The 23,888-nt window shown below is 44.4% G+C and overlaps 4 protein-coding genes across 4 annotated transcripts in view; all 4 read right to left on the minus strand.

Annotated features, from left to right (window-relative positions):
- The window catches only part of LOC130391633 (small conductance calcium-activated potassium channel protein 3-like), a 109,127-nt gene that overhangs the window by 43,034 nt on the left and 42,205 nt on the right, over window positions 1-23,888 (minus strand). The gene's annotated exons all lie outside the window — the stretch shown is intronic.
- LOC130392210 (farnesyl pyrophosphate synthase-like) lies at window positions 371-5,451 on the minus strand. The gene is made up of 10 exons (XM_056602670.1): window positions 5,241-5,451; window positions 4,595-4,747; window positions 3,626-3,766; window positions 3,464-3,544; window positions 3,216-3,338; window positions 3,032-3,120; window positions 2,754-2,826; window positions 2,244-2,321; window positions 2,022-2,156; window positions 371-1,381 (listed from the first exon to the last, which is right to left on the minus strand). The coding sequence occupies exons 1-10, from the start codon at window positions 5,241-5,243 to the stop codon at window positions 1,181-1,183; spliced, it is 1,077 nt and encodes a 358-aa protein (XP_056458645.1). The 5' UTR covers window positions 5,244-5,451; the 3' UTR covers window positions 371-1,180.
- On the minus strand, window positions 7,571-15,854 carry fam189b (family with sequence similarity 189 member B). Its single transcript, XM_056602669.1, has 14 exons — window positions 15,621-15,854; window positions 15,438-15,494; window positions 15,128-15,235; window positions 14,705-14,821; window positions 14,036-14,143; window positions 13,623-13,783; window positions 13,320-13,419; window positions 13,158-13,230; window positions 12,184-12,484; window positions 11,592-11,953; window positions 11,441-11,497; window positions 10,496-10,668; window positions 10,193-10,342; window positions 7,571-7,825 (listed from the first exon to the last, which is right to left on the minus strand). Exons 1-14 carry the CDS (start codon window positions 15,852-15,854, stop codon window positions 7,571-7,573), a joined length of 2,256 nt encoding a protein of 751 aa, XP_056458644.1.
- rab13 (RAB13, member RAS oncogene family) lies at window positions 16,943-23,872 on the minus strand. The gene is made up of 8 exons (XM_056602671.1): window positions 22,868-23,872; window positions 21,980-22,040; window positions 21,389-21,449; window positions 21,205-21,282; window positions 19,945-20,034; window positions 19,686-19,751; window positions 19,441-19,491; window positions 16,943-19,323 (listed from the first exon to the last, which is right to left on the minus strand). The coding sequence occupies exons 1-8, from the start codon at window positions 22,989-22,991 to the stop codon at window positions 19,258-19,260; spliced, it is 597 nt and encodes a 198-aa protein (XP_056458646.1). The 5' UTR covers window positions 22,992-23,872; the 3' UTR covers window positions 16,943-19,257.

Raw genomic sequence — 23,888 nt, forward strand, 5'->3', positions numbered from 1 at the left:
AAATGGCAGTGCATGTTTTAGCTGGCTGACTTGAAAGGCATATAAGGTGTAGTCTACTCGGCAGAGCTTTGTACAATACCGTTCGAGATGAAAGTATAACGGTATAAATGTCATCTACTCACGATTCCATTCGGGTATTGAAAGAGGAAAGAAGTCATCAGGAAACAGAGCTCTTACAATCCCGACCGTGTACAGATATTTCGACCGAGGTTCAGACCCACAGCATCTCTGTTCTCGCGGCCACCTCTGAGGCTCTCGTCATCCAAGTCCCCCTCCCCCTCCCCAAGACCACACCCCTTGTGGGCCTATCACAGATCTCTTGGTAACTAACCTTTTAAAGGATCAGCAAGTATTCATCTACATTTATTTTGCGGTGTCTATTTTGTTTATTAATTCTAGGCTGCACATGACAATAGTAGCGTAAATATATCACAATCACACATGTAGCCTAATAGAAATAGAAAAAATCATTAAATAATAATTCAATTTCATTTTAAAAGAATAAACGATTCTCAGTGAACGATAAATGTTGACAGTGAATGCGACTTTATAATTGAGGTTTAAGAATATATTTCAATGGGCTTGGTCTGACAGTTTTACAAAAAAAAAAATACTGATACAAATCAATTTCATGACTACTATTTCTAAGTACATTCAACATGTGATGAGCTGTTTATTATTTTTTAACAACAATTATTCATTGTATTGCCTTCCCGTGTAAAGCTGTTCAATGATAAATGAGCCTGGTTACTCTGGGCATAAATGGAAGCCTTGTTTATGACATAATGTACTCTGCATCGGATGGCTGATATCACAGCAAATTCCATCACAGAGAGTCACGTGACGTTGCTTCTTAACAAATCCATGGGATTCTCGAGTAAAGAGATGAAGTGATATACTGTGCGCTGTATATTAGGTCAATAAATATGCAGCGGAAAGGACACAAACACACAAGAAACTCTGCCTTGACGTCTCTCGTATTTATGCAGGGTCCTTGCCTTTACAAAATGAAATGCCAGGATCAACTCTATTTTCTGGATCCAAAAGCTGCTTAATTATTGGTCCCTAAACTGAAACCAGCCCTACTGAACAAAACCCCAAAACTGTCCGAGGAAACATGCTATTTACATTTACAATCAAACACAATTTTTACAAAAATTTAAGATCCAATTCTCTCAGATTATTTGTTTCTTTTGTAGATTTTCTTGGCAAAATTGAGGAACACTGAATGTGGGAGATTCTGTGCGTGGCGTGCAATGAGCTCCTGCAGCCGTCGGTAGCTGTCCTCCTCATGACGGTGGTACAGATCTTCCATCTGCAGCGTGCTGTACAGAGCCTTGACCCTTTGCACACTTGCCTCGTCGTGGCGTGCATAACAAGCCTACAGGAAAAAAGGAAGAGGGTCGTGAAAGATGGTAGATGATTTAAAGTTATTCCTATATATCCATTTAACAAACTGTTTAATCCAAAACACCTACAGTAAATTATTACTTTCGGAATAGTGAAATGGATTTGGCAGAAATGGAAAATAATATTCAGAAGTCCAAGAAAATGAGAATTGCTGTGATTTCCTTGCCTGAGAATAAGCCCTTTTTTACCTATATTGAGAGGGGCCTCTTTCCATGGATGCAACCATGTAGCAACTACAAGCCTTCATTTGATGAAAAGCAACCAGTGTTACCGCATTTAAAGTAAACATTGGCTTGTTGCACCGACTGACATCAAAATGAATCATTGATAAATATAACAGCTAGGGATAATTATAGGTCTATAAAATTAGTTTACCACTATGGATCCAATAAGAGGACGGTAATAGTATGTTATCGATGCACAAAGAGACCTGATTTTCATTGGGTTAACAGTTGGGGGATTCAGTTGATTGCCATCTGCAACCTAACCAATAGCTGCTACTAAACGCTGGAGTTTGAACCCAGAATCTTTCAGCTGGGGGACATACACCCTAACCACTAGACCACTATCAGGCCATCCTTTATGCCATGATGGTAGGTTTAGGTTCTCACCTCCAACTCAGCCCTCTGCTCCGGGGTCATGACCCCGAGGGCGGTGACGACTAACCAGCTGCACTTGTTGTCTTGGATGTCTGTGCCGATCTTCCCTGTGACAGCGGGGTCGCCATAACAGTCCAGATAGTCGTCCTTCAAGAGGGGAAATACACAGCGATGTGTAACAGTCTTTCATCTACAGTATTCATTTAGAGAAATATGAAAAGAATACAAACATACCTGTATCTGAAAGAATTCTCCCATTTCTAACAAGATGTGCTTTGCGTTATTGTGTTCCACTTCACTGTTGATTCCAGCCTGTACAGCAACCATATCAGTGTTTTAATAACATAGTTAGTAAACTGTCAAATTAAATACAATGAAAAAAAGAAGGTAGATTCACTATGAAAAACCTGTCATATAGACTGAAATTGGCAGTACGTCTTAACATATTTGCTCTGAGATCATTTAGCAGACAAATTCATCCAAAGGGTAGTGAGCCATTTCCGATACATGTTATTAGAGTAGGGGCTAGGCATCTTGCCTAACCCCTGCGATCCAATCCAACTGCAGGGAGTCTGACCTGACCCCCATAGCCACTATACTATCCTGCCCCTCAAGTGCAACCAAGATTAAAGTAATTTTTACAGATGAAAATACATACAAAAATGGTATAGACTGCCCTCAATACTTTATTCACATCCTCAAGACCTTTTATTCGTTTTCTCCATAAACACACTATACACTCACCATGTACATAGCTGCTGCCACTGGGAGGTAAAATGAGTAAAAAGCGGTCTTGTACTTTACAATAGCCTTGTACCTGAAAGAAAAGAGGAAGTCCATCACGTTCAGTCCTGGCATCTTGTCAGTCCTGAAGTCTTTTTTTCCACCAAATCAATCCGTTTTAAAAATACATTTAAAATAACATTTCTTCCCATTTATTGTCTTAGAAATTATTATGGAAATTCCTGAGAGAATTTAACTAACTGTACCTCCGTGATGCAACACCACTCCCCCCTCCTCACCTCTCCATGGTGAACCTGCTGAGGTTGATCTGACCAGGGGGGGCCGTCATGAGGTCCAGAGCTTGGCCCAGCTCCGTCTGGAAGGATGTCTAGGGCACAGATTATATAAATACTGTGTACACATAATGCATACATGGGATTCTATGTGCTTGCTTTGACTTCTAGGCAAACTAGGGTCACTTACCTCCATGAAAAGCTCAAGCAGGTGCAGATAGTAGGGCTGCTCTCTGCAGTGTCTCCGCAGAAGTCTGTAGATGGCCGCTTCCAAGAGGAATGAGTCATTGATGGCCTCCAGACCTACTCCCTCCTGCAGCGGACCCATTGCAGTATATTAACACTCACCTCCAAAGCAGCAAAGATCAGTGTTTCACTTTTAACTTGGAAGGAATATCTAAAGTCTAGCCTTTGAGGCAGACCCATGTGGTGTCTCACCTTCTTGTACCAGCAAGGCTGTCCCCTCCGTGTCACAGAGGCATCCATGATATCATCAGCCACCAGGAAAAAAGCCTGAAGCTAAGAGACAAACCCTACTACTTAGTGACAGAACTTTTCATTCATGTAGCTCTTACTGAATGTCTAAAGTCATGGACATACAAGTTCAATGCACCAGCCAACCAGCAACGCCCGCTGGACTGCATCCTGGGTCAGCTTAGTGGGCGGGACAAGCTCACGTAATGAACCAATCACAGACAGCCCTCGGTTCTTTTTTCCTCCTGGAGCATTGTACAGCAAAACCTAAGAGATACAGAGAATCCCAAAATGAATTTATCATGCTCAAGAACTGTTACGAGTATCACATGTGGTTACTTGATTAAAACCCTTATTACGGCAATAGACCTCTGAAGAATAAGTCCCGTCTCCGAGGCTCTTGGTTCCATGTTTAAATGTCTATGGAAAATAAGATGGGGGTTTTGAATGATCGTACGTGACAAACTCTGTACGTGGCGAAGAAGTAAAATCTGCTCAGGTTTTGAACTACACACTTTTTCCATCTAGATTCCACTTGGGTTTTGGATTGTCGGTGCCGTTAAAGTACGGTAGTTAGTTAACTATTATGAAGAATCCTTATGTTAACGCGGATCTGCGCTTATGACGTCACGACTCTCCCAGTAAAGGTTGCATAGCAACGGCAATGTTTCATAGTTTGTCTTCACCGAAATGGCACCACAGCCCGCCTACGGAGGAGGTGGCACCAACGCTGCTCGTCCAATCACGCGTGAAATGACAATCATATTAGGTTGTGAATGGTTGCGAGCAACACCCGCCTCCCTAACAAGTATGACGTATGAAGTCTGCGCCGATCAGAACTAGCTCCCGGTTAGCATTAATAATAGTAAACTACTTCAACGGCCCGGACAATCCAAAACCCAGGTGGCATCTAGATGTAAAAAGTGTGCGTTTCAAAACCTGAGCAGCTTTTACTTCTTCGCCACCTACAGAGTTTGTCACGTACGATCATTCAAAACCCCCATGTTATTTTCCATAGACATTTAAACATGGAACCAAGAGCCTCGGAGGCGGGACTTATTCTTCAGAGGTCTATATTATTAGACCACAACATACCTCTCTTAACCTGTTGAGTGCATCGGTGAGTGCGGGGTCAGCGATGTCCCTCTCAGTAAGCTCTGTCACCAGCTCATCAAACTGGGTGTCAAAGAGCTGGGGGTCCGACAGCAGCGCCTTCTTACTCTGCGTCCCGTTACTAGTGCCTTTATCCTGGAAGCGTGAGAATAATGGATGAGGAGGACACATGTTTGGGGAGAACTTCAGCAAAGTGGGTCGCCTGGTCCTCAGCGTCTTCAGGGCACGGAGGACTAAGCACATGAGGGGTCTCTTCCCCGGGATTAAGCCCAGTAGGGGTCTCATCATCCCCGGTACTAGATTTAGCTGGACGGTAAACCACTATAAACACGAACGCCGTACACTCTTTTAATTCGCGTCCTCCTTCTCCGTCAACAAAGACTCGATGAGGTCCCTCTCAAGTCACATGACATACAAGCTATATGGAGTCCAGCCAACAAGGGCTATGAAAAGGTTAAGGACATGCTATCATTAATATTATTTGTATATTATTATTACTGCGGCACGAACAGAGCTGCTCTTACAGACCGCTCGCAGCTGACGCTACTGACCCATGAGTTCAAACGAGACACCGGGATTTTTGATTTTAAGTGTTACAATTAAAAATGTTTCTTATAAAGTGCCTTACCATGGTTATCGTTTTCCTGAAAATTGCAATTTATGTCCCAATGAATACACGTAAATCTTTTATAGGCCTCACTGGCAATATTATTTTTATGTGTGTCCACAAATCCGGGATTTGCGCATTGTAGTTTAACGCCAGGCGACTTGAATTTTATAAAAGATCCTGTGGACTGGATTTCCCGACGTGCATTGCAGATGGTGTGTCTTCTGGGCGTGGACTCGAAGCCTCGGGTGGAGGTTTTCATTCGACAACGGGATCGAACCAGGATGGGCTTGCTCCCCCGTTATCGAATGAGATTCAAAGGTAGGAGGAGATTAGAACGGGGGACCTATCAGAAGCAGAACCTCGTCCCCTTGCGTTCGGAAGCACCTGCCCACACCTTGGTTCTGCAGGAGCTTGAAGGTACACGACCACAATCGATGAGAAGAGTGGGCGGAATTATTTGCGATAATTGTGAAGACATAACGCTTTCATGAAATCTAGTCCTCCCGAGGATCCTTATCCGTTAATTTATTTCAGAATAATGTTGAAGTACATAACTTGAATTCAAAGTTATTTCATTGAAACAGTAACTGCATTTCAAATTTCGAATATGTTTAATATAATACTTATTTTATTGGTTCATAATTCCATAACTGCTATCCTGTTAAGCCTGGCATTTAGATATACTATATTTCTTCAAATAAATAATACTTTCTTACGCAAGACAGGAGATCGAAACACAGCTTGGTGCTTAAATAAGTGTGTATGTGTGTGCCTTTGTGTACTGTACGATATGTCATTTTATTTTCAGTCAGATACATATACGTGTCTGCGTGTGTCTGTATTCAAATTGTGCCCTTTACTCATATAAAATCAATGTGAGTCAAGAAAATAGTATAGGCTACTCCAGATACTTAATTACCATTTCATTGGAGGCCCGACCAACATTACATTTTCCCAGCCCTCACTTCCAGCACCCGTCGACACCCCCCACTCAGTACCCACCAGTCACCAGTCTCAAGGAAATACAATGTTTTCTCCTTCAACTCTTATTAAATAATTACATTTGTACATTTTTTGCAAGAGACTGATATATATATATATATATATATATATATATATATATATATATATATATATATATATATATATATATATATATAAACATATATATATATATTTCTTTGTCCAAAAAGGTCAGTATTTAATTGACCCATGGATGCAGCTGCTGCCTGACCCCCTTTGTCACAAAATGAGATTAATTCCTTTAGGCTCCTTCTACTCAGACATTTAAGTTCACTTAATTGTACCACCACGCTATTCTGGATATAATCAAAGACTTTGGGTGCAAGACAGAGAAAGTAAGAGTAATTGTCAAAACATGCAGATAGACATTCAGAGGAAAATTAATTGTTGCAGTTGCTCATGATGTTAACAATGCACACGTTCCCTGCTGCATTTTGAAGGCAAAAAAACATGCATATATTTAAATAAAAACATTGCATCCAGAAGCCTTCCGGAAGGAAATTCTGTTTCACTGCCTGTTACTAATGTGGTGGAATGAGCACACATAATGTTTTAACAGATGGCTGGTTTGTCTGGAATTCCTGTGGAGATTGTGAAATTATTAGAAAAGGAAAAGTAGCAAACAGTAATCAGCTGAGCATCCAGTCGCATGTGAAGTGTTTTTTCTGCAGTACTTGCATTGTGAAGCGGGGGAACAAAGTATGGATAGGGTAGTGCACGAGGATACATTTCTTTTGTTCCGATGGAAGACAAATTAAGGAGGGATGACATGATAACCTAACCTGAGAGCATCTCTGGATAAGTAGAATTGTACAAAAGGGGCCAGCTGCATACTGCAGCCCATAATAAGCAACCCACTGTATGTGGTTGTTGGGGGGGGGTAGAGAGTTTACAGAGGCTTTTCCTTCATGAAGTATAGTCTTGATATTTTCTGCGTACAAAGGTGGAGACGGTTTAGTCGTGCTATATTGCTCTTGGGGGATGGTGATGGGTTTTTAATCATCTTTAATATCCACATGGAGCAGAGCCGTATTAAGCAAGAGGCATCTGGGGGTCTCCTTCAGCTACTGCTGGGAGACCAACCTCTTCTGCAGTGTTCAGTGAGGGTGCGATGGAGCACCATTGAATAAGGCCATTTGCAGAGATGGTTGAGAGAATCAGAGGGCCAAATGTCTTCAGCTGACCTGCTAAATAATCTGCCCCTCGCCCCCTCATCCTATACTGTGTCATTAAACAGGAGGTGTTTTTCTCCTGCCTCAATTCTTTGATATCAAACACTGGTTTTGTCTGCTTGTCGCTAGCCCCCCCCCCCTTCTCCTCCTCCCTCACAGGGCAGATTCTGAGTAGAGTGCTCCAGACGAGCCGTGCGGTGCATGAGGCGAGACCAGTCGTCGCAGGGAGGACGAGGAGCTCAGGTCCCCGCAGCTCCGCAGGTGGATCCCCATTGACGCCGGGGCCTGGATGCTGTCGCGGCGGTTGTGTCGGCTGTCACTGTGGGAATGGCTGTGTCCACGGTGATGGGGATTGTGGGGGTTGGGGTTGGAAGAACCTCGGCTGGAGCCAAAGGAGCTTCTTATCACCTGGATTCAATGAGATGACAGGTGAGGTTACTGAGAGGGCGGCGGTGGAACTAGAAATCTAGTTCACCTTGTAGTTCACAGTTCTCAGAAGACATTTTACAGCGTTTCCTTTGCTGCTTTAAGCTATATGATTGAGTATTCATAGTTTATCATTTGGATGTTACGGGACTTATATATAGCACGTAGAAAGCATTACAAATATTAAATTACCTTTATAATATAAAATATATTGAATCATCACAATACAAGTGACAGTAGTAGTAGCAAAATAGTACACTTTTGAACAGAGGCCAATTATTTTTTCCAGGTAAATTGCATTACAGAGAAGATCTGGGGTCTCATTTATAAAACTGTGCGTGGGATCGTTACTAATCGTGTACGTACGCCCAAAAGCCAAGTTTTGCGTGCGCTATTCATATTTATAAAACCCTTCGTACCCACACCGTACGCAATCTTTGCTTTATAAATCACAGAGTGCCTACAAGTGTGCGCAGCTGAATCAGGTTCACGTTCCGCCCTGTACACGCCCCTTTTTAACCATAAATGGTCAATGTAAATGACCTCATGAAGGCGATCTGCATATAAAACAGACTCAGATGCAAGTATTATGTCTTGTCGGAAACATTGGCAGAAGTACTGAGAAAAGCAGTGGTTGAAGTGGAGACACTTGTGGGTGAGGTGGAGGCCCGAAAAATAGTTTTGTTCGGCGGTCACGGGATTGGGATCGCCAACAACAAAAAGCAGAGTGAGTGGCAACATGTTGCTGCAACAGGGAACTCTGTCAGTAGCACGGAGCGCACAGTCCCAGAATTAAAAAAGAAGTGGTCTGACATAAAGGTACATATTTTTATGTAGCCTACCAATAAATCGTTATGGTCCCTAAAGACCCTCTCCCTCCGAATCCTGCCATTTGCATGGTACTCCAGTGCCAGCAGTGCCATGGTGCATGTTACGGCCGTGAGCCGACCGCATTGTCTCCCCTCCCTCTGCATGCGCTACCCCTCCTGTTTTTCCCCAAAGCAGCTCAAGTGGGCGGGTCCTTCCGTCCCCGGAACCAACCAGAGAGCGACGGCGCCGTGGAGACGTTAAGCCTGATTCGCCTTGCAAGCGGCGGCAGACACCTGTAGGGAATCTAGGCGCGTAGTCGCATTCGTTTGAGAGCAAGAGTTTACGTTTGTGTGTTCCCAGATTTGGGCCAGGGTAAGAAGAATCCCTCTGTACTGATGTTGTTCATTTGCACTCTCATTTAGGTTTGTCACTGTTTAGCCACACTAGGTTTAGGGGGTGCTGATCATTTGTATTTCTGTTTTCGTTATGCTAGAGTAGCCAGTTAGGGTTTGTTTTAGGACCATTCGTATTTAGTTATTAGACAGGTAGCTCCATTTTATTTTAAGGAGTTCTCTTTTGGTTATATTTGTTTCTTTGCTTTGACAGCACCTAGCGGCCCATTTCTGATGATTGTTACCTTCTATTCCTTTGTTGGGTTATAAAACACTATAATTACAACCCCAATCCACCGGGTTGTGTGTGTGTTACTTCCCTTTTCCCCCCTGAACGAGTAGGGGTTGTAACAGTGCAGCATTACCACGGCGCTCACCTCTGTATTTATAGGGTTACGGTAATAAGACTGACCGAGAACACCTTGGATAATCAGTTTGTAATCACCCACGTAAAATGTTCTTGAACATAACCCCTTTTTAATGCCTGATTTGTCATGAAAAGCATCAAGAGTAACGGACGACGATTGTGATGAGGAGTGTGGCTTGGTTTTCCACACTTGGGATTTAATTGACATTTGATTATGTGTTTACAGTGTCACATAAAAATATTATGTTATTGACACATGTTGGACAGATGCTTTATTCCATGCAGTCAGTGGACAGTATGGAATGACGGGATTAAATATAGAGAATTTGTTTTATTTCTATTCTAAGGAGATGTTTCTGGAGTTATAACTGAGAAATAACGCATTTGACTTAAATTATTCAGATTACATAGATTTAACGCATGATACGGGTTGAAATTAAATTTATGAAGGGCGATGATAAAACATAATCGTTCTTCTCACTCTACAATTCTTCTGTCTGACTTCAGTTCACCACCACACCATCTGTGTCGCTAATTCTCCTTTTCCTCCAAACCATGCGTACGCATGGGTCAGAGTTTGCTTAGGGCTGCGCACATTCTCCCGTCAAGTTGGTTTTTTATAGATCACAACCTTGGCGTGGAAAGTCACGTACGCCAATTTCAGCCCCGTTTTGTGCGTACGATAAATGAGACCCCTGATCTTGTAGACATTAACTATTCAAGGTAGACCGGAAAGATGCCAAATAAGGTTTTGTAAAATGTTGAGGTTAAATGTGTGACCTGCTCCAGGGGGAGGTGGGTGGACGGGGGGCCCTCCGCCCCAGCCCTCCTCTTGGTCCCCTGGCTGCCTGGGCCGCACGTATGATCAGAAGAGGGCGCAAGGTTCCTCCTGGAGCGCTGGAGAAACCGAGCCACCAGGACACGGGTCACCTGATGGAAGATACAAGATACAAGAAAAGAGAAGCAATAGAATCAGATTAAAATGAATAAGGTAACTAAGGTTGCATGTTACACATGCAGGTAAATTCTCTTTTTATTATTAGCCTCTTAGTGTGTTTGTACACACTGCTTCTGGGGACTGACCTTGAGGTCGCCTAGGGATCGGTGGTAATCTTTAGGTAAGTGCAGCGGTGAGGTGGTTTTTTTGGGGGGCAGTGGGGACCCTGTGGCGGCCTCCTTTAGGCTGCCCTTGCTGGGCAGGGTTCCTTCAGGGGGGGAAGTAGGGTGTCCCAAAAGGAAGGCCTCAGAGGACGGCCCTGGAGAGGAGACAGACAACCGATAGACAGAACCACCCTTAAAGACTGTTGTGATTAGGGCCCGACCGATATTGATTTTTGAGTGCCGATGCCGATGCCGATTATTTTCAGAGAAAAATTACGATTACGATTTAATCGGCCGATTAAAAACAAAACAAAAAAAAGCATATAAAACGTAGTTTTTGATACCTTAAATATACTTTAAACACTTTTGACGAATATGTGAATTGAATGCAGAACCTTTGAGTGTTTTAGAATACATTTACAGTCAAAAATGAGTGTAATGTAAAATGTAAAATAAATAATAATAACTCCCAATGTGCTGCGCTCGTGAGCAGTGACTAACACGTGCGTGCTGAGCAGTATGGTCTCACCGTTAGAGTCTACAGTATAACAAATTAAAATGGCCTGGGACCTAAAGAAAAACAGGCACAACATGCTCAAACAACGCGTCTTGTGTACATTGGTGAGGTGAGTGCGCAGCTGCCTAAGCGAGCGTGCTTTCATGTTGTACGGTAAAATTCGATCTCCTCTTTTTTACTCCAGCTAAAGTTGTTAGTTAGCAAGGCGAGTAGGAGCGCATTCTGCAGGATAATAAGCGCAATACCATTTAAAAAAATAAATAAAAAAAATCGGTTGTAATCGGCGTCTTTTTGGCAGATGTCGACTATTTTCAAAAAGGCTATAATCGGCCGATTAAATCGGCAGGCCGATGAATCGGTCGGGCCCTAGTTGTGATGTATTCTATAAATGTGTGTAACAACAACCTTACCTATGTCCGTGGACATCTGTGAGCCCTCCTTACTGCCCTCGGAGCCGATAAAGTCAACTTCACAAGAGAAATTACATGGAGGAAACATACTGTCAATATGTAATTGTGTGTGTAAACTCATTGAGGATCGGGTCAGGGAAGTCCTTCTCACCTGTACTGTTGGAGCTGCTGAGACCAGGGTCACTATGAGACCTGACTAAGGGAGACAGGAGCCCATCGCTGAGTCTCTCTCGGCCCGCCGCTGCATCTTGCTTCCCCTTCCCACCCCTCCGTCGCAGGAACAGGTGCTGGAGGGGCAGAGCCAGCCCCCCCGGGACCTGGCTCTCCCCAGGGGCGATGGAGGACTTGTTGGGCAGAGCTGAGGAGACTGAAGCAGACCCTTGGGACAACTGTGAGGATGGTCCCAGCCTGATCTCTGGGATGGAGGAGTGCTGTTTAGAGCTGGCGGCTGATAGCACTTCCAGCTGTGAGCAACTACTGGCTAGAATGGCCTGGCGTCGCAATAACGGAGACCTGTAAAGATATAGAGCAGGGGATAGTCCATGTCTTTGTTTGTGTGTGTGTGTGTGTGTGTGTGTGTGTGTGTGTGTGTGTGTGTGTGTGTGTGTGTGTGTGTGTGTGTGTGTGTGTGTGTGTGTGTGTGTGTGTGTGTGTATGTGTGTGTGTGTGTGTGTGTGTGTGTGTGTGGTGAGTATGTGCATGTGTCAGTGCATGCTTGTGTGTGTGTGTGTGATGGTCCCTACCTATACGTGGGGGTAGCTGTACTTGGGGAGGAGCAGGAGTTGGACCTCTCCCCCCTGAAGAACCGCCTGGCCCGCGGCCCCCCCGCCAGAGGGCTCTCTGGTGTCACAGTCGGCGGCCCGCGGAAGCTGACGTACTCTGACGCCTCCCCCGCACCCCGACCCCCCTCACCTCCGGTGCTGTAGCTCCTCCCCCCCTGGCTCCTCATCCCAATCTCCATCAGACACGAGTCCTCCGAGGGGGAGGAGTCGTCAGGGATGTCCACGATCTCCGACATCAGCAGAGACCCACTGTCCAGTGACACTGATAACACAGACACACATCACTGTCCAGTGACACTGATAACACAGACACACATCACTGTCTAGTGACACTGATAACACAGACACACATCACTGTCCAGTGACACTGATAACACAGACACACTCCACTGTCCAGTGACACTGATAACACAGACACACATCACTGTCCAGTGACACTGATAACACAGACACACATCACTGTCCAGTGACAATGATAACACAGACACACATCACTGTCCAGTGACACTGATAACACAGACACACATCACTGTCCAGTGACACTGATAACACAGACACACTCCACTGTCTAGTGACACTGATAACACAGACACATCACTGTCTAGTGACACCGATAACACAGACACACATCACTGTCTAGTGACACTGATAACACATTCACACTCCACTGCCTAGTGACACTGATAACAAATACACACTCCACTGCCTAGTGACACTGACAGCACCTTCCACATCACTGTCTAGTGACACTGATAACACAGACACACTCCACTGTCAGGCGACACTGATAACACAGACACACTCCACTGTTAGTGACACTGATAACACAGACACACTCCACTGTCAGGCGACACTGATAACACATACACACATCACTGTCCAGTGACTAGAGGCCACTGGACAGTATTGGATCGGATCATGTGAAGGAGCCAAACCTTCTCCGCTGAAGGCAGTGGACGTGACTCTCTCCCCAGACAGCTCAGTGCCATGGGTGTCGAACACTGTTGCCTGGACAATCACAGCAGTGAAAATCCGTTGGAATACAGTGCAGCTTAATCATGTCTATATAACATATTGACACATTATTAACTACACACCTGGCTTGCCGCCCTCTGTCCCATCACAGCTTCGTATGGCGGGGGACAGTCGGTGGGATAGAGAGGAACGGGGCTCTCCATTGAGCCATTATAGGTGATACTGCACAACACAACACATAATTACCAGCCTGTAGCCTTTGTTCAATATTGCACTGCATTGATCGAGTGTCGCACTGCATTGAACGAAGAGCCCTATTTTATCTATTAATTGTGCACAATTGAAGAGTTGATGTGTGTCTGGGAGACAAAGGGAGGGAGAGAGGGAGAAGAGGGGGATAGGACGATGAAGGGAGCATGCTGTACCTCTGAGCGTCTGTTTCTGAGCTGCAGGTGTACTCCGGGGGGTAGTAGGGGGGAGGGGGAATGGGCGGGACAAACTCCTCAAAGTCCATGATGTTGGTGAGGAAGGCATCCTGGGGAGTGGTGCATTCTGGGTTGACGGAGCGAGTGCGATGAGGTGCAAGCTAAACAAAATGAGTACAAGAGCTATTGTCATTGTCATCATCATCATCACCATCATCATCCCAATCATCACCACCAGCATCATCATAAAAGCAGGTTGGTATAACAACGGAAGAATTTGTCAAACTGCATTTCACATTACGTTCAAAATCGAATCATATTCATCCTGCAGGTGGCAGTGTGTTTCTTTTCACACAAAGGATTGTGTGACTGGCAGAGAACAAACCCTTGGCCGAGCATCAGAGGCGGCTCACCAGGTGCACGAGGTCCAGGGAGAAGATGTGGATGCTGCACGTCACGGTGGACAGGGTGCAGATGATGGTGGAGAGAATGCTCAGCCCACACGCGCTGAACAGCAGGTCCTGTGTCGCAGAGGAAGGATGGGACACTGGTCAAGTCAATCGCGTTGGAATAGGCCTGTATCGCTGCACAGGTCATAAGTATGTGAGCGCATGTATGTATGTATGTATGTATGTATGTATGTAGGTTTGCATGCCTGTACTGTATGTATGTACATACAGTGTGTGTGTGTGTGTGTGTGTGTGTGTGTGTGTGTGTGTGTGTGTGTGTGTGTGTGTGTGTGTGTGTGTGTGTGTGTGTGTGTGTGTGTGTGTGTGTGTTTCTGTATGTATGGACCCTGTATTCACTTTTCCAAACCTTATTAGGAAAGGTTTGTGTAAGACACTTTCCTTATGTTCAGAGACTCGGCTAACAATTTACTGCATTAAGATGAAAAAAGAAACCAACAATGCCACAGTTCTCTCTCTCTCTCTCTCTCTCTCTCTCTCTCTCTCTCTCTCTCTCTCTCTCTCTCTCTCTCTCTCTCTCTCTCTCTCTCTCTCTCTCTCTCTCTCTCTCTCTCTCTCTCTCTCTCTCTCTCTCTCTCTCTCACACACACGTACACACACACCCACCCCACCCACCTTGAGCTGGTGTCTGACCGAGTGGCAGTCAGCGTTCAGGTAGAGCACCAGGGTGTCCTCCTCGGTGATGGAGCAGGAGTGGGTCGGTGCGCAGCACACACACAGGCCATTCTCCACCTGGTAGAACACAAACACACACACGCACACACAAACACAGGCATATGCACACACACACACACACACACACACACACACACACACACACACACACACACACACACACACACACACACACACACACACACACACACACACACACACACACACACACACACACACACACACACACACACACAGGGATGGGATTCATAAGCATTTCTGTCATCACACATTCAAAGAAACACATTAATATTTTCAATGCACCCATTGCTTCTGCGTTCGCGGTGTGTGCCTGGCTAGCATCAAGAAGGTCATTGGTGATACCTGGCAGGTGAGCATGGACTTGACCATCTGTGCGTTCTGACATGAGAGCATGGAGCCAGCCAGACTGAGGATGACACACACTGCAGACAGCAGCATGAACAAAGATACCTGTTGGGTAACACACACACACACACACACACACACACACACACACACACACACACACACACACACACACACACACACACACACACACACACACACACACACACACACACACACACACACACACACACACACAGGCATGGAACAGTGTTAACATGATACATACAAAAGCTAAACTCAAAGGGACATTGTGGTGACTACTCACCACCAGAGTGAGGGGTCTTCTCCACGAGATGATTCCCACGACCCCCGAAGCCACGACCTGGTCACACAAGCAGGCACACGTGCACATTAAAGACGGACACATTCACACACATATTTTCCACCATGTTCAGAGAAAGGTTTGATATTTTGAGGTTAGTAAGTGGTCAGTTGGGCTGTCACTCACAAAGAAGCCGGCCCAGAAGGGACAGGACTGTCGCACGCGTGCTGAGGACGTGAACGCCATGCTGGTGAAGGAGAAGGCCAGCACCATGGCCCCGAGGCCCAGGTGGCACAGGCCCAGGTACAGCAGGAGCCGTGCCCCCCCCTGCCCCCTGCCCGACATGCCCCGCCGGCTGTCTGACCATCCCCGGGAACCCGAGGCCGAAGCCACGCTGCTGGAGTCCGAGGGGGAAGGCATGCCGCCTCCGCTAGCCCTAAATGTTATCCCTGGTATAGAACGCCCCCTCCGACAGCTTAAGGGGCCACTCTTCTCTCCGTGTAGACGCACACACAGTCGGTGGGATGTGTAAAAGGAACGCAGCTTAGGGGGGGCGGTGGGGGAGGGAGTGGCACAGGTGTTTACTTCAGTGTTGGCTTGAGGAACCCTCCCTGTCACAATAATGCACCAAGGCTCCCGCTGGCAGGTGCCTCCCGTTCTGCACCAACCACCATGGCTTGGGGCTGTCGTCCAAGTCACACGGAGGGGTCCGACCAAGAACTTGCTCAGCAGAATGTTGGAGTATGATAATCGCCCCCCCCCCACCCCTCCCCCGTTATCTTCGGTTGTAGGTGTGTGTATGGACACAGACTCTATCCACTTACAAAGCCACGGTCCTTCTGCTCGTTAGTCAGAGACGATAGAAAAGAGAACGGGTATCGCTTCATGCATCAGTCAGAATCTTGTTATATTTTTTTTGTAGTGCATCTGCCTCCCAATCTTTCATCCTCCTTTCTCCGGTCTTACATATTGGCCAGCCCGTAGCATTGCGGTAACCGTACGAAGCAGGCCCCAAACCCCTGGTACGCTGTACGGAGACGAGCCGATCCCCAGCCCATTAAAAGCCTACTGATCCACTCACCGGAGCCCAAAAGAGTCTCTTGGTTTTTAGCGTTCCTCTATGCAAAAAGCAGCACCATCTAAAAGATGTGAGCGCTCGCTTGTCCTCCTTGTGTTAGATCCACGTCTTCGTGAGAGGATAAATATGGATCAAGTTATGAGCGTGTGACCGATGCACGTCCTTCGGGATGTACAGATGAACATGTCAATATAAACCGCGAGGAAATATTTTCAAGCGACGTTCAAATTGCTACTTCTGCTCGCGACAACATAACAAGTTTCTCGTCGGATGTTATCCTCTCTTCGTCTCCATCACTGGAGTTTTGCGGTGGTCCACTCGCAGCCCCCTCCACCACCACCACCCGCCAGCCTCGTTTCTCCCTGCAGTAACGCGGGCATCCCGTCCGGCCCGTGTGTGCTTTGATCGTATACGACTACCTCACTGTATCCTCCCGTGCGTCACAAAAACATCAATAATACGTGGTGTAGGCCTATATCCGGTACATAGCAAGTCAATGTACTGGTATGTGTATTCGTCTAAATAAGGCAATGGGGGTTAAACGAATTGTATCATGTTTGCAAACCGATACCTGCCCAACGTGATGACAAGGCACGTCAGTACGGATATGCGGCACAGTGCGCGTGTCGTCGTAGTGGTGCTGATGCTGAGAAGGTGGGTTCCCATAGCTTCAGGGTACAAGGGCTGTTTCAATGGCCAAATCGCAAATGTTTTTGAGTCGAACAGATGTTGTTATGACGTTTTGAAGGGGTACATTTTCATAAACACAATGTTACATAAAACCAGCTTTTTGTTAATTTTTCTCATTCCTTTTTTACTTTATTGAGTATCGTGTTTGACAATAGAAAGTAGACAATGAATGTATGAATGCCTATACAATGAATGTTTGTCACGTATTACAGAAACGGGAACCCATTGTAAGAATTGAAAAAAGCACATACAATAGAAGTCAACAGTGCCGAGACAATTATGTTAAGATATAAAAAGGGAATGTCTCTGCATCCTTATCTCTTTCATTCCTTCTATTCTTTAGCCATAGGCCTATATATTCTCTTCTATGATGTCTCATCTGCTCTTATTGCACTTGTCTCTGCTCCTCTATTCTATCTCATTCCCACCCTCATTAATACCAAACCATTCACTATTATAGTCGGTCCAATATTCACCTATTTTAAGGCTCCAAGAAGATATCGGCAAAATGCACTACAAATGTAAAACACATTTGAGGTGTACGATGTCCGCTGGAATAGTATTCCATTCAATGTAAAAGTGTAAGACTCTAAAGGAAAATAATGCAACATGTGAAAAGAAAAAATCCTAGCATTCAGTTAACACCTTCAAAAGCTCTATGAATTATTTAGGATTTCCTTCCAGAATTCAATATTATTAAATGTCAATAAGAACGCACTTCCTGTAACAAAAGATTGTCAAAGAGGTTAAGGCTTGAAATTGATTGATTGAGCCTCCAAAAATATCTGCATTTTTTTATGTATTTTTTTTTTTTTGTCTTGTTAAAAAATGGTTTAGGATGTTTAGGAAATACAAATATAGCCTATAAAACTGAAATGGCAACAGAGATACCGAAACGAACCAGATGTTTTTTATGAATATAAAACCAAATCCTACAATTTTACATGAAAGTAGTTGCTAGTCTCTCAAATCAGCTTAATGGAATACTGTAGGTGGAGGTGTTATTTTTCCTATACGTCCTTGGGACTTCCATATAATTTCCTAGATAGATTTTAAAGGAATTCATGTTATCTTAACAGCCGACACTTAACTCAGGATTTGGCTGCTCTATGATAAACTGGTCCTGAAGTGCCAGGTCAATTTCCTATGTGAGAAATAATCGCTTTGCTGCTGTTTAAACTACTCCTCTACTCCTGTATCACTAGACATCAATTATACTGACACTTTCGAATAATCAGCCGAGATCTAGTCCAAAGAATATTTTGCTGTAAACCACCCAAAGATATAAAACTGAAAAGTATTTTTCTCATTTGGTTGTTGTCTTACAGTTCAAAGTGAATTAATTATGGCCACCAGATGGAGACAGCATACCGATCTCCTGTGGGTCATTCATATTATTTTCACAATAAAAAATCTGCTTCCGAAAAATCGATACAGAATGGAAATTCATTCAGCATTTTGGCCTAATCCAACCATAGTATGGTTGAGATAATAATAATAAAAAGGTTATAATATTGCCATCATCCGGTAACTACAGATCCGACTTAGCCTATCTGAGCATCACTCTGGCTTCTGGGGGTCATGATAAGTGGGGGATCAATGTTGAATCTACGTTGGAGAGTCGAGATATGAAGGTCGACCTTAGCGAAGAGGGTGTGTTTCTTAGCATCTTGCTCAGGGATGCATACAGGTGGACTATTGGGGTATGATAAACCCAGAACCTTAAGGCTGGGGTCATTCCTAGACTTTCTGCCACCATGAGATGGTTGATCCATTGGGGTCAAACCAGGGGTAGACAAGGGTTATTGCTTTGTGCTGAATGCGGCATAAGTGTACTCAAACATTAACAGCAGACCTCCGGTACAGCATTAGGAAACACTGATTATGGGTCTTTCTGATTGTCTCCGGTCATGTTACTTGCTATAATATGAATTACAGTAAGTGACATTAATAGTAGGTGCTCATTTCGTTTTCTTCTGTCCCTGTGGTTGTAGTTTACTGCTTTGTTACTTGTAAACATGATAGTAGTGACGTGTTTGTTACACAAGAGAGGATCTAGAAGAGATTACATTTGGAGGACTTCTTTTGTGTGCTGGTGATTCTGACCCGGTCGTTCTGCCCCTGTTTGAAGGAAACACAGCAAAGCAACTATGAACTCAGGGAACATAGGAAATATTACTGCATTCATATTTCTTCTTTGCTGTTTTTCTTCTGGCTTATGGATAAGCTTGTACTTACTGGTTTCCTACTGGATTTGTGTAGGATGTCCAGTGCCAAAGCCATAAAGGACTATGGGAAAAGATATAAAACAAATAGGATAGAAGATTAGAGAGGTAATAATATTAGTAGCCAACCAGCCAGCCAGCAAGTCATAAACAGACTAGAAAGTCAGCCAGCCAGATAGACAGACGTACAGAGAGAGAGAGAGAGAGAGGGAGAGACAGAGAGATAAACTGATAGAGAGATAGACAGTGGTATCTCACCTCGTCAACGTTGATGCTTGACTTTGCACTCGTCTCGAAGAACCTGATCCCATGATCCTTTGCCAGCTGTGAAAGCAGAACCCAGCCCTGATTGGTTACACTCTACTGTGATGTTGAGTGATAATACTGTTACTTCCTCTTCCTGGCTGCTGCTCCTTTTCACAGCCACTTTTGTCAAATACCTTCAAATATTTGATTATGCCTTTTTGTTTTACAAGCTCAAACTCTTTCTCTCTCTCTTGCTTTCAGGTTGCCTCACCTTCTCGCCCGTCTCCTTGGTAACTTTCCTCTTGGCCTCGATGTCACACTTATTCCCCAGCAACATCTGACTGACTCCAGCTGAAGCATTCTGTGTGTGTGTGAGAGAGAGAGAGATGAGAGATGAGAGATGAGAGATGAGAGATGAGAGAGAGAGAGAGAGAGAGAGAGAGAGAGATTGTTCTCTGGGTTTGGGAGCTGTCTCATTTATGTAAAGTTAGACCCCAAACACAGAATAACCTGGCCTGAGCTTAGTTCCAATATAGTTTTCGATAAACACTTTTGATAAGTCAACTGTTCAAACACACTTTAGTTGTTAAGTGGCGATTCTGTTGATACTAAATAATTATGCAATCAAAGTTGCAGGGATCTCTTTAAATAACTGTTTCTAAATGCTGCAAGGCCGTTTTTTCATCAGTATGTTAGATTTAATGTGTTGTTCCTTAAGAGCCGGTGAACCTAAAACCACTCTTCTTTTTGGTTTTAAACGTGGTAATTTGTCCTCAACATTGTTATCTATGCTGTTTCATCACTCAAACTGAAATAAGTCCCCAATTTAGAGAAAAAATAAAAATAAAGGGGTTGAATTCTATGTTTTTGCCCTTCTCCAAAAAAACACTATGTGAACTTTTCGCACTCTGCTGAACGCAGGCGGCGTTCTATTGGTGATGTCTGAGTGCCTTTTCTGAGGTAGTCTGACGTCACGACCAAGGTGCACCGGCAGTGTGTGTGGATGGTGAAGCTCAGTCTGAGCAGAGATTTATTTAATGTCCGCTTAAGGGTAAGGCTTCCCGGACACCTATAGTATTACGCTATTGTGTGTTGGGGATTTCATATACAAAATCGCTTGTTATACGCTCATAACAGTCACACAAGGACGGTACTAAAAAAGTATCATCAGGTTTCTTTCCTAAACCTCTCAATACTTTTTTTAAATTTGAATTCCATCTGAAACAGTAGGTTTACTGGCTCTTCAAAATATTAAATTGACCAAGTACGAGCAGGCGATATGTTTCTTCACTTCCAATGAAGTCACATCATTCAACATATTTGATACTGTAAATAATAAGCCTTCATATGAGACAGGTTATACAATACATCCTTACATACACTTGCTATGATGCAACAGTGCCAGTGAGTAATACATAGGATTTGACGATTTTAAGGATCAATGAGACACTTTCGAATCTATGTAAGAGAATAGTGAATTTCCTCATGCTACTGGCTGGTCGTCCTGGAGACACGCACAACTCATCCTCACCTCTCTGATGCTTTTCATCCAGTTCTGGATGTTTTCAAAGGACTTGTCATCAGTGATGTCATACACCAGGATAATACCCTAGCGTGGAGGATAGAGGTCAGAGGTCAGTCACAGGCAGTAACAGAGAGAGGGCCAACAGGAAGTGGGAACAGTGTGATGTCTGTAGGTTGGACCAACGCCTCACCATGGCTCCCCTGTAGTAAGCTGTCGTGATGGTCTTAAAGCGCTCCTGGCCTGCCGTATCCCTATCACACACACACACACACACACACACACACACACACACACACACACACACACACACACACACACACACACACACACACACACACACACACACACACACACACACACACACAAAAACAACAAAACATGCAGACACACACACACACACACACACACACACACACACACACACACACACACACACACACACACACACACACACACACACACACACACACACACACACACACACCAACAACAAAACATGCAAACACACTTACACACACACACACGCACACGCGCACACACACACACAAAGAGAAACAAAGCATTAACATTAGCTGATAAACATTTAAAATGTATATTCTCAATAACCGTCAAGTTAACTTCACCAAAGCCACACAAAGTCCCACCTAGTTGGCTTTGAAACAGGGTTGAGTGCGGACTTGACACTTCATATAAGTGATATATAAGTGATACAGATACTGTGACTTTAATAAATGTCAAGAATGTCAAAACAAGGTCATTAACCAGCAACTGTGTCACTCACCAGACTTGTAGTTTCACTTTCTTTCCGTCAACCTCAATGGTTTTCACCTTGAAGTCAATTCCTGGATAAGACCAAGTGAAGGAAAAGAGGACAAGAGAGAAATATAGTGAGGAAAGAAGAAAACACACACACACACACACACACACACACACACACACACACACACACACACACACACACACACACACACACACACACACACACACACACACACACACACACACACACACACACACACTTATATAGGTCACAAGTATCAATCAAACATATCGGACAAAATCACGACTGAATATAAGCAATGAATAGAGGGTACTTTTTTTTAATCATCGTTCTGTTTGTGGTGTAAACAGATAGACTAATTTCCACGGGCGGTGGGATTGTTACTGTTGGGGTTTCGTGTCGGACTGGCGGACAGCGAGGGGCAGAGGAGGGGGTTAGGGTTAGCCTCTGCTGCAAACGGTGCATGCCAGATAGAGACACGGGCATTCTTTGGGGAATAGAGAGATTGTACAGCGAGATAGGAGTGACGATATGCCCACTGAAGTATGCCTACACGTTAGAAATAGCCATCTTGAAAGAGAAGAAAAGAGAGGAAGAGAACAGGGGGGACAGGCCTACTGAATAATAGGCTGCCATTGGCATATGACATTGAGTGATACCTGCTGTGAACATATTATATTAATGGACAGTAGAGCAGACTAGTTGGGACATGACAGCAGGGGAGCTCATGGGCGTGAGAAAGTAGAGCCAACTGAAGAACTGCCATAAACGGTCGGGTAATGACGGGGAAAAGCTGGAATGTCAGGAAGAGAATGATGTCACAAGAAAGTTGCAAGAGTTAAACCCCATTTCTGCTCGTCAGGGTCGACACAGCGACGCGATACGTACCGATGGTGGAGATGTAGGTAGAGTTGAAGTTGTCCTCGGCAAAACGAATGATCAGACACGTTTTTCCCACTCCACTGTCACCAATCAGCAGTAGTTTGAAAAGGAAATCATACTTTTTTGCCATGGTTATAGAAATAATTTAAGTTTAAATTGAATCGGTAGAAATAAATTATTGTCTCTTATGAAGATGTCTTTTTCATCCGAGCAGGGCTTTTCTTTAATTCGCCGATCGTCCGAGTGTTGCGGAAGCGAAGTTGCCTCGATGCGACCAGAATTGGCCTAGAAGAATGTTTTAATTTTTTTAATAATTTCTTGCTTCTTGAAAACTTCAACCGGTAAATGTCGATCACTTTCGGACTGGGTAAACATCCACTAACTCCAAAGGCTCAATATTTCGTCCATCCACGGAATATAAACGGTCCCAGGGTTAAAGCCAATGGTCAATTATAGTTCAATCTTATAATCCAGTGATTTAATGGTCCAACATAGTCATTTAGCATCCGGGACCACAAACACTGGGATCCGGGGGAAAAAACTTGGATAACTTGCAGCCGTGTATTTATGATCCCTCGGCTCCCAGAATGACTACGTGGGAGGAGGGAGGGCGCAGCAACCGAAGGTTCAGTCCAACGCTAGATGGCGCTGTGAGGGCGCAGCGACCCAGAGGTTCAGTCCACCGCTAGGCTGGCGCTGTTGGCTCACATGGGGCTCACGCACGAGGTGGTGACAGTGAAGTGTGAAATAATGATAATGAAATAATAATGATTTCCCTAACTAATAATTAAATGTCTGATTACAATTTTCTTATCCCACTGTTTAATTGTTTCAAACTAGGTGTGCAAATGTTCAATAAGTACATGCGGGTACTAACCAACGGGTACTAACCAATGTAGGAATAGCCTACCTTTATGTGAACATCTATCGAATAGGAAAAATATGTATATATAAAACAATTTTATGAAACGGATGGCGTGTTGACCTCACAAAGACGGCGGACTCGGAGGTCGGATTCCGACTCGGG

The sequence above is a fragment of the Gadus chalcogrammus genome, chromosome 11 (genome assembly GCF_026213295.1).
Source record: "Gadus chalcogrammus isolate NIFS_2021 chromosome 11, NIFS_Gcha_1.0, whole genome shotgun sequence".
Lineage (NCBI taxonomy): Eukaryota > Metazoa > Chordata > Actinopteri > Gadiformes > Gadidae > Gadus > Gadus chalcogrammus.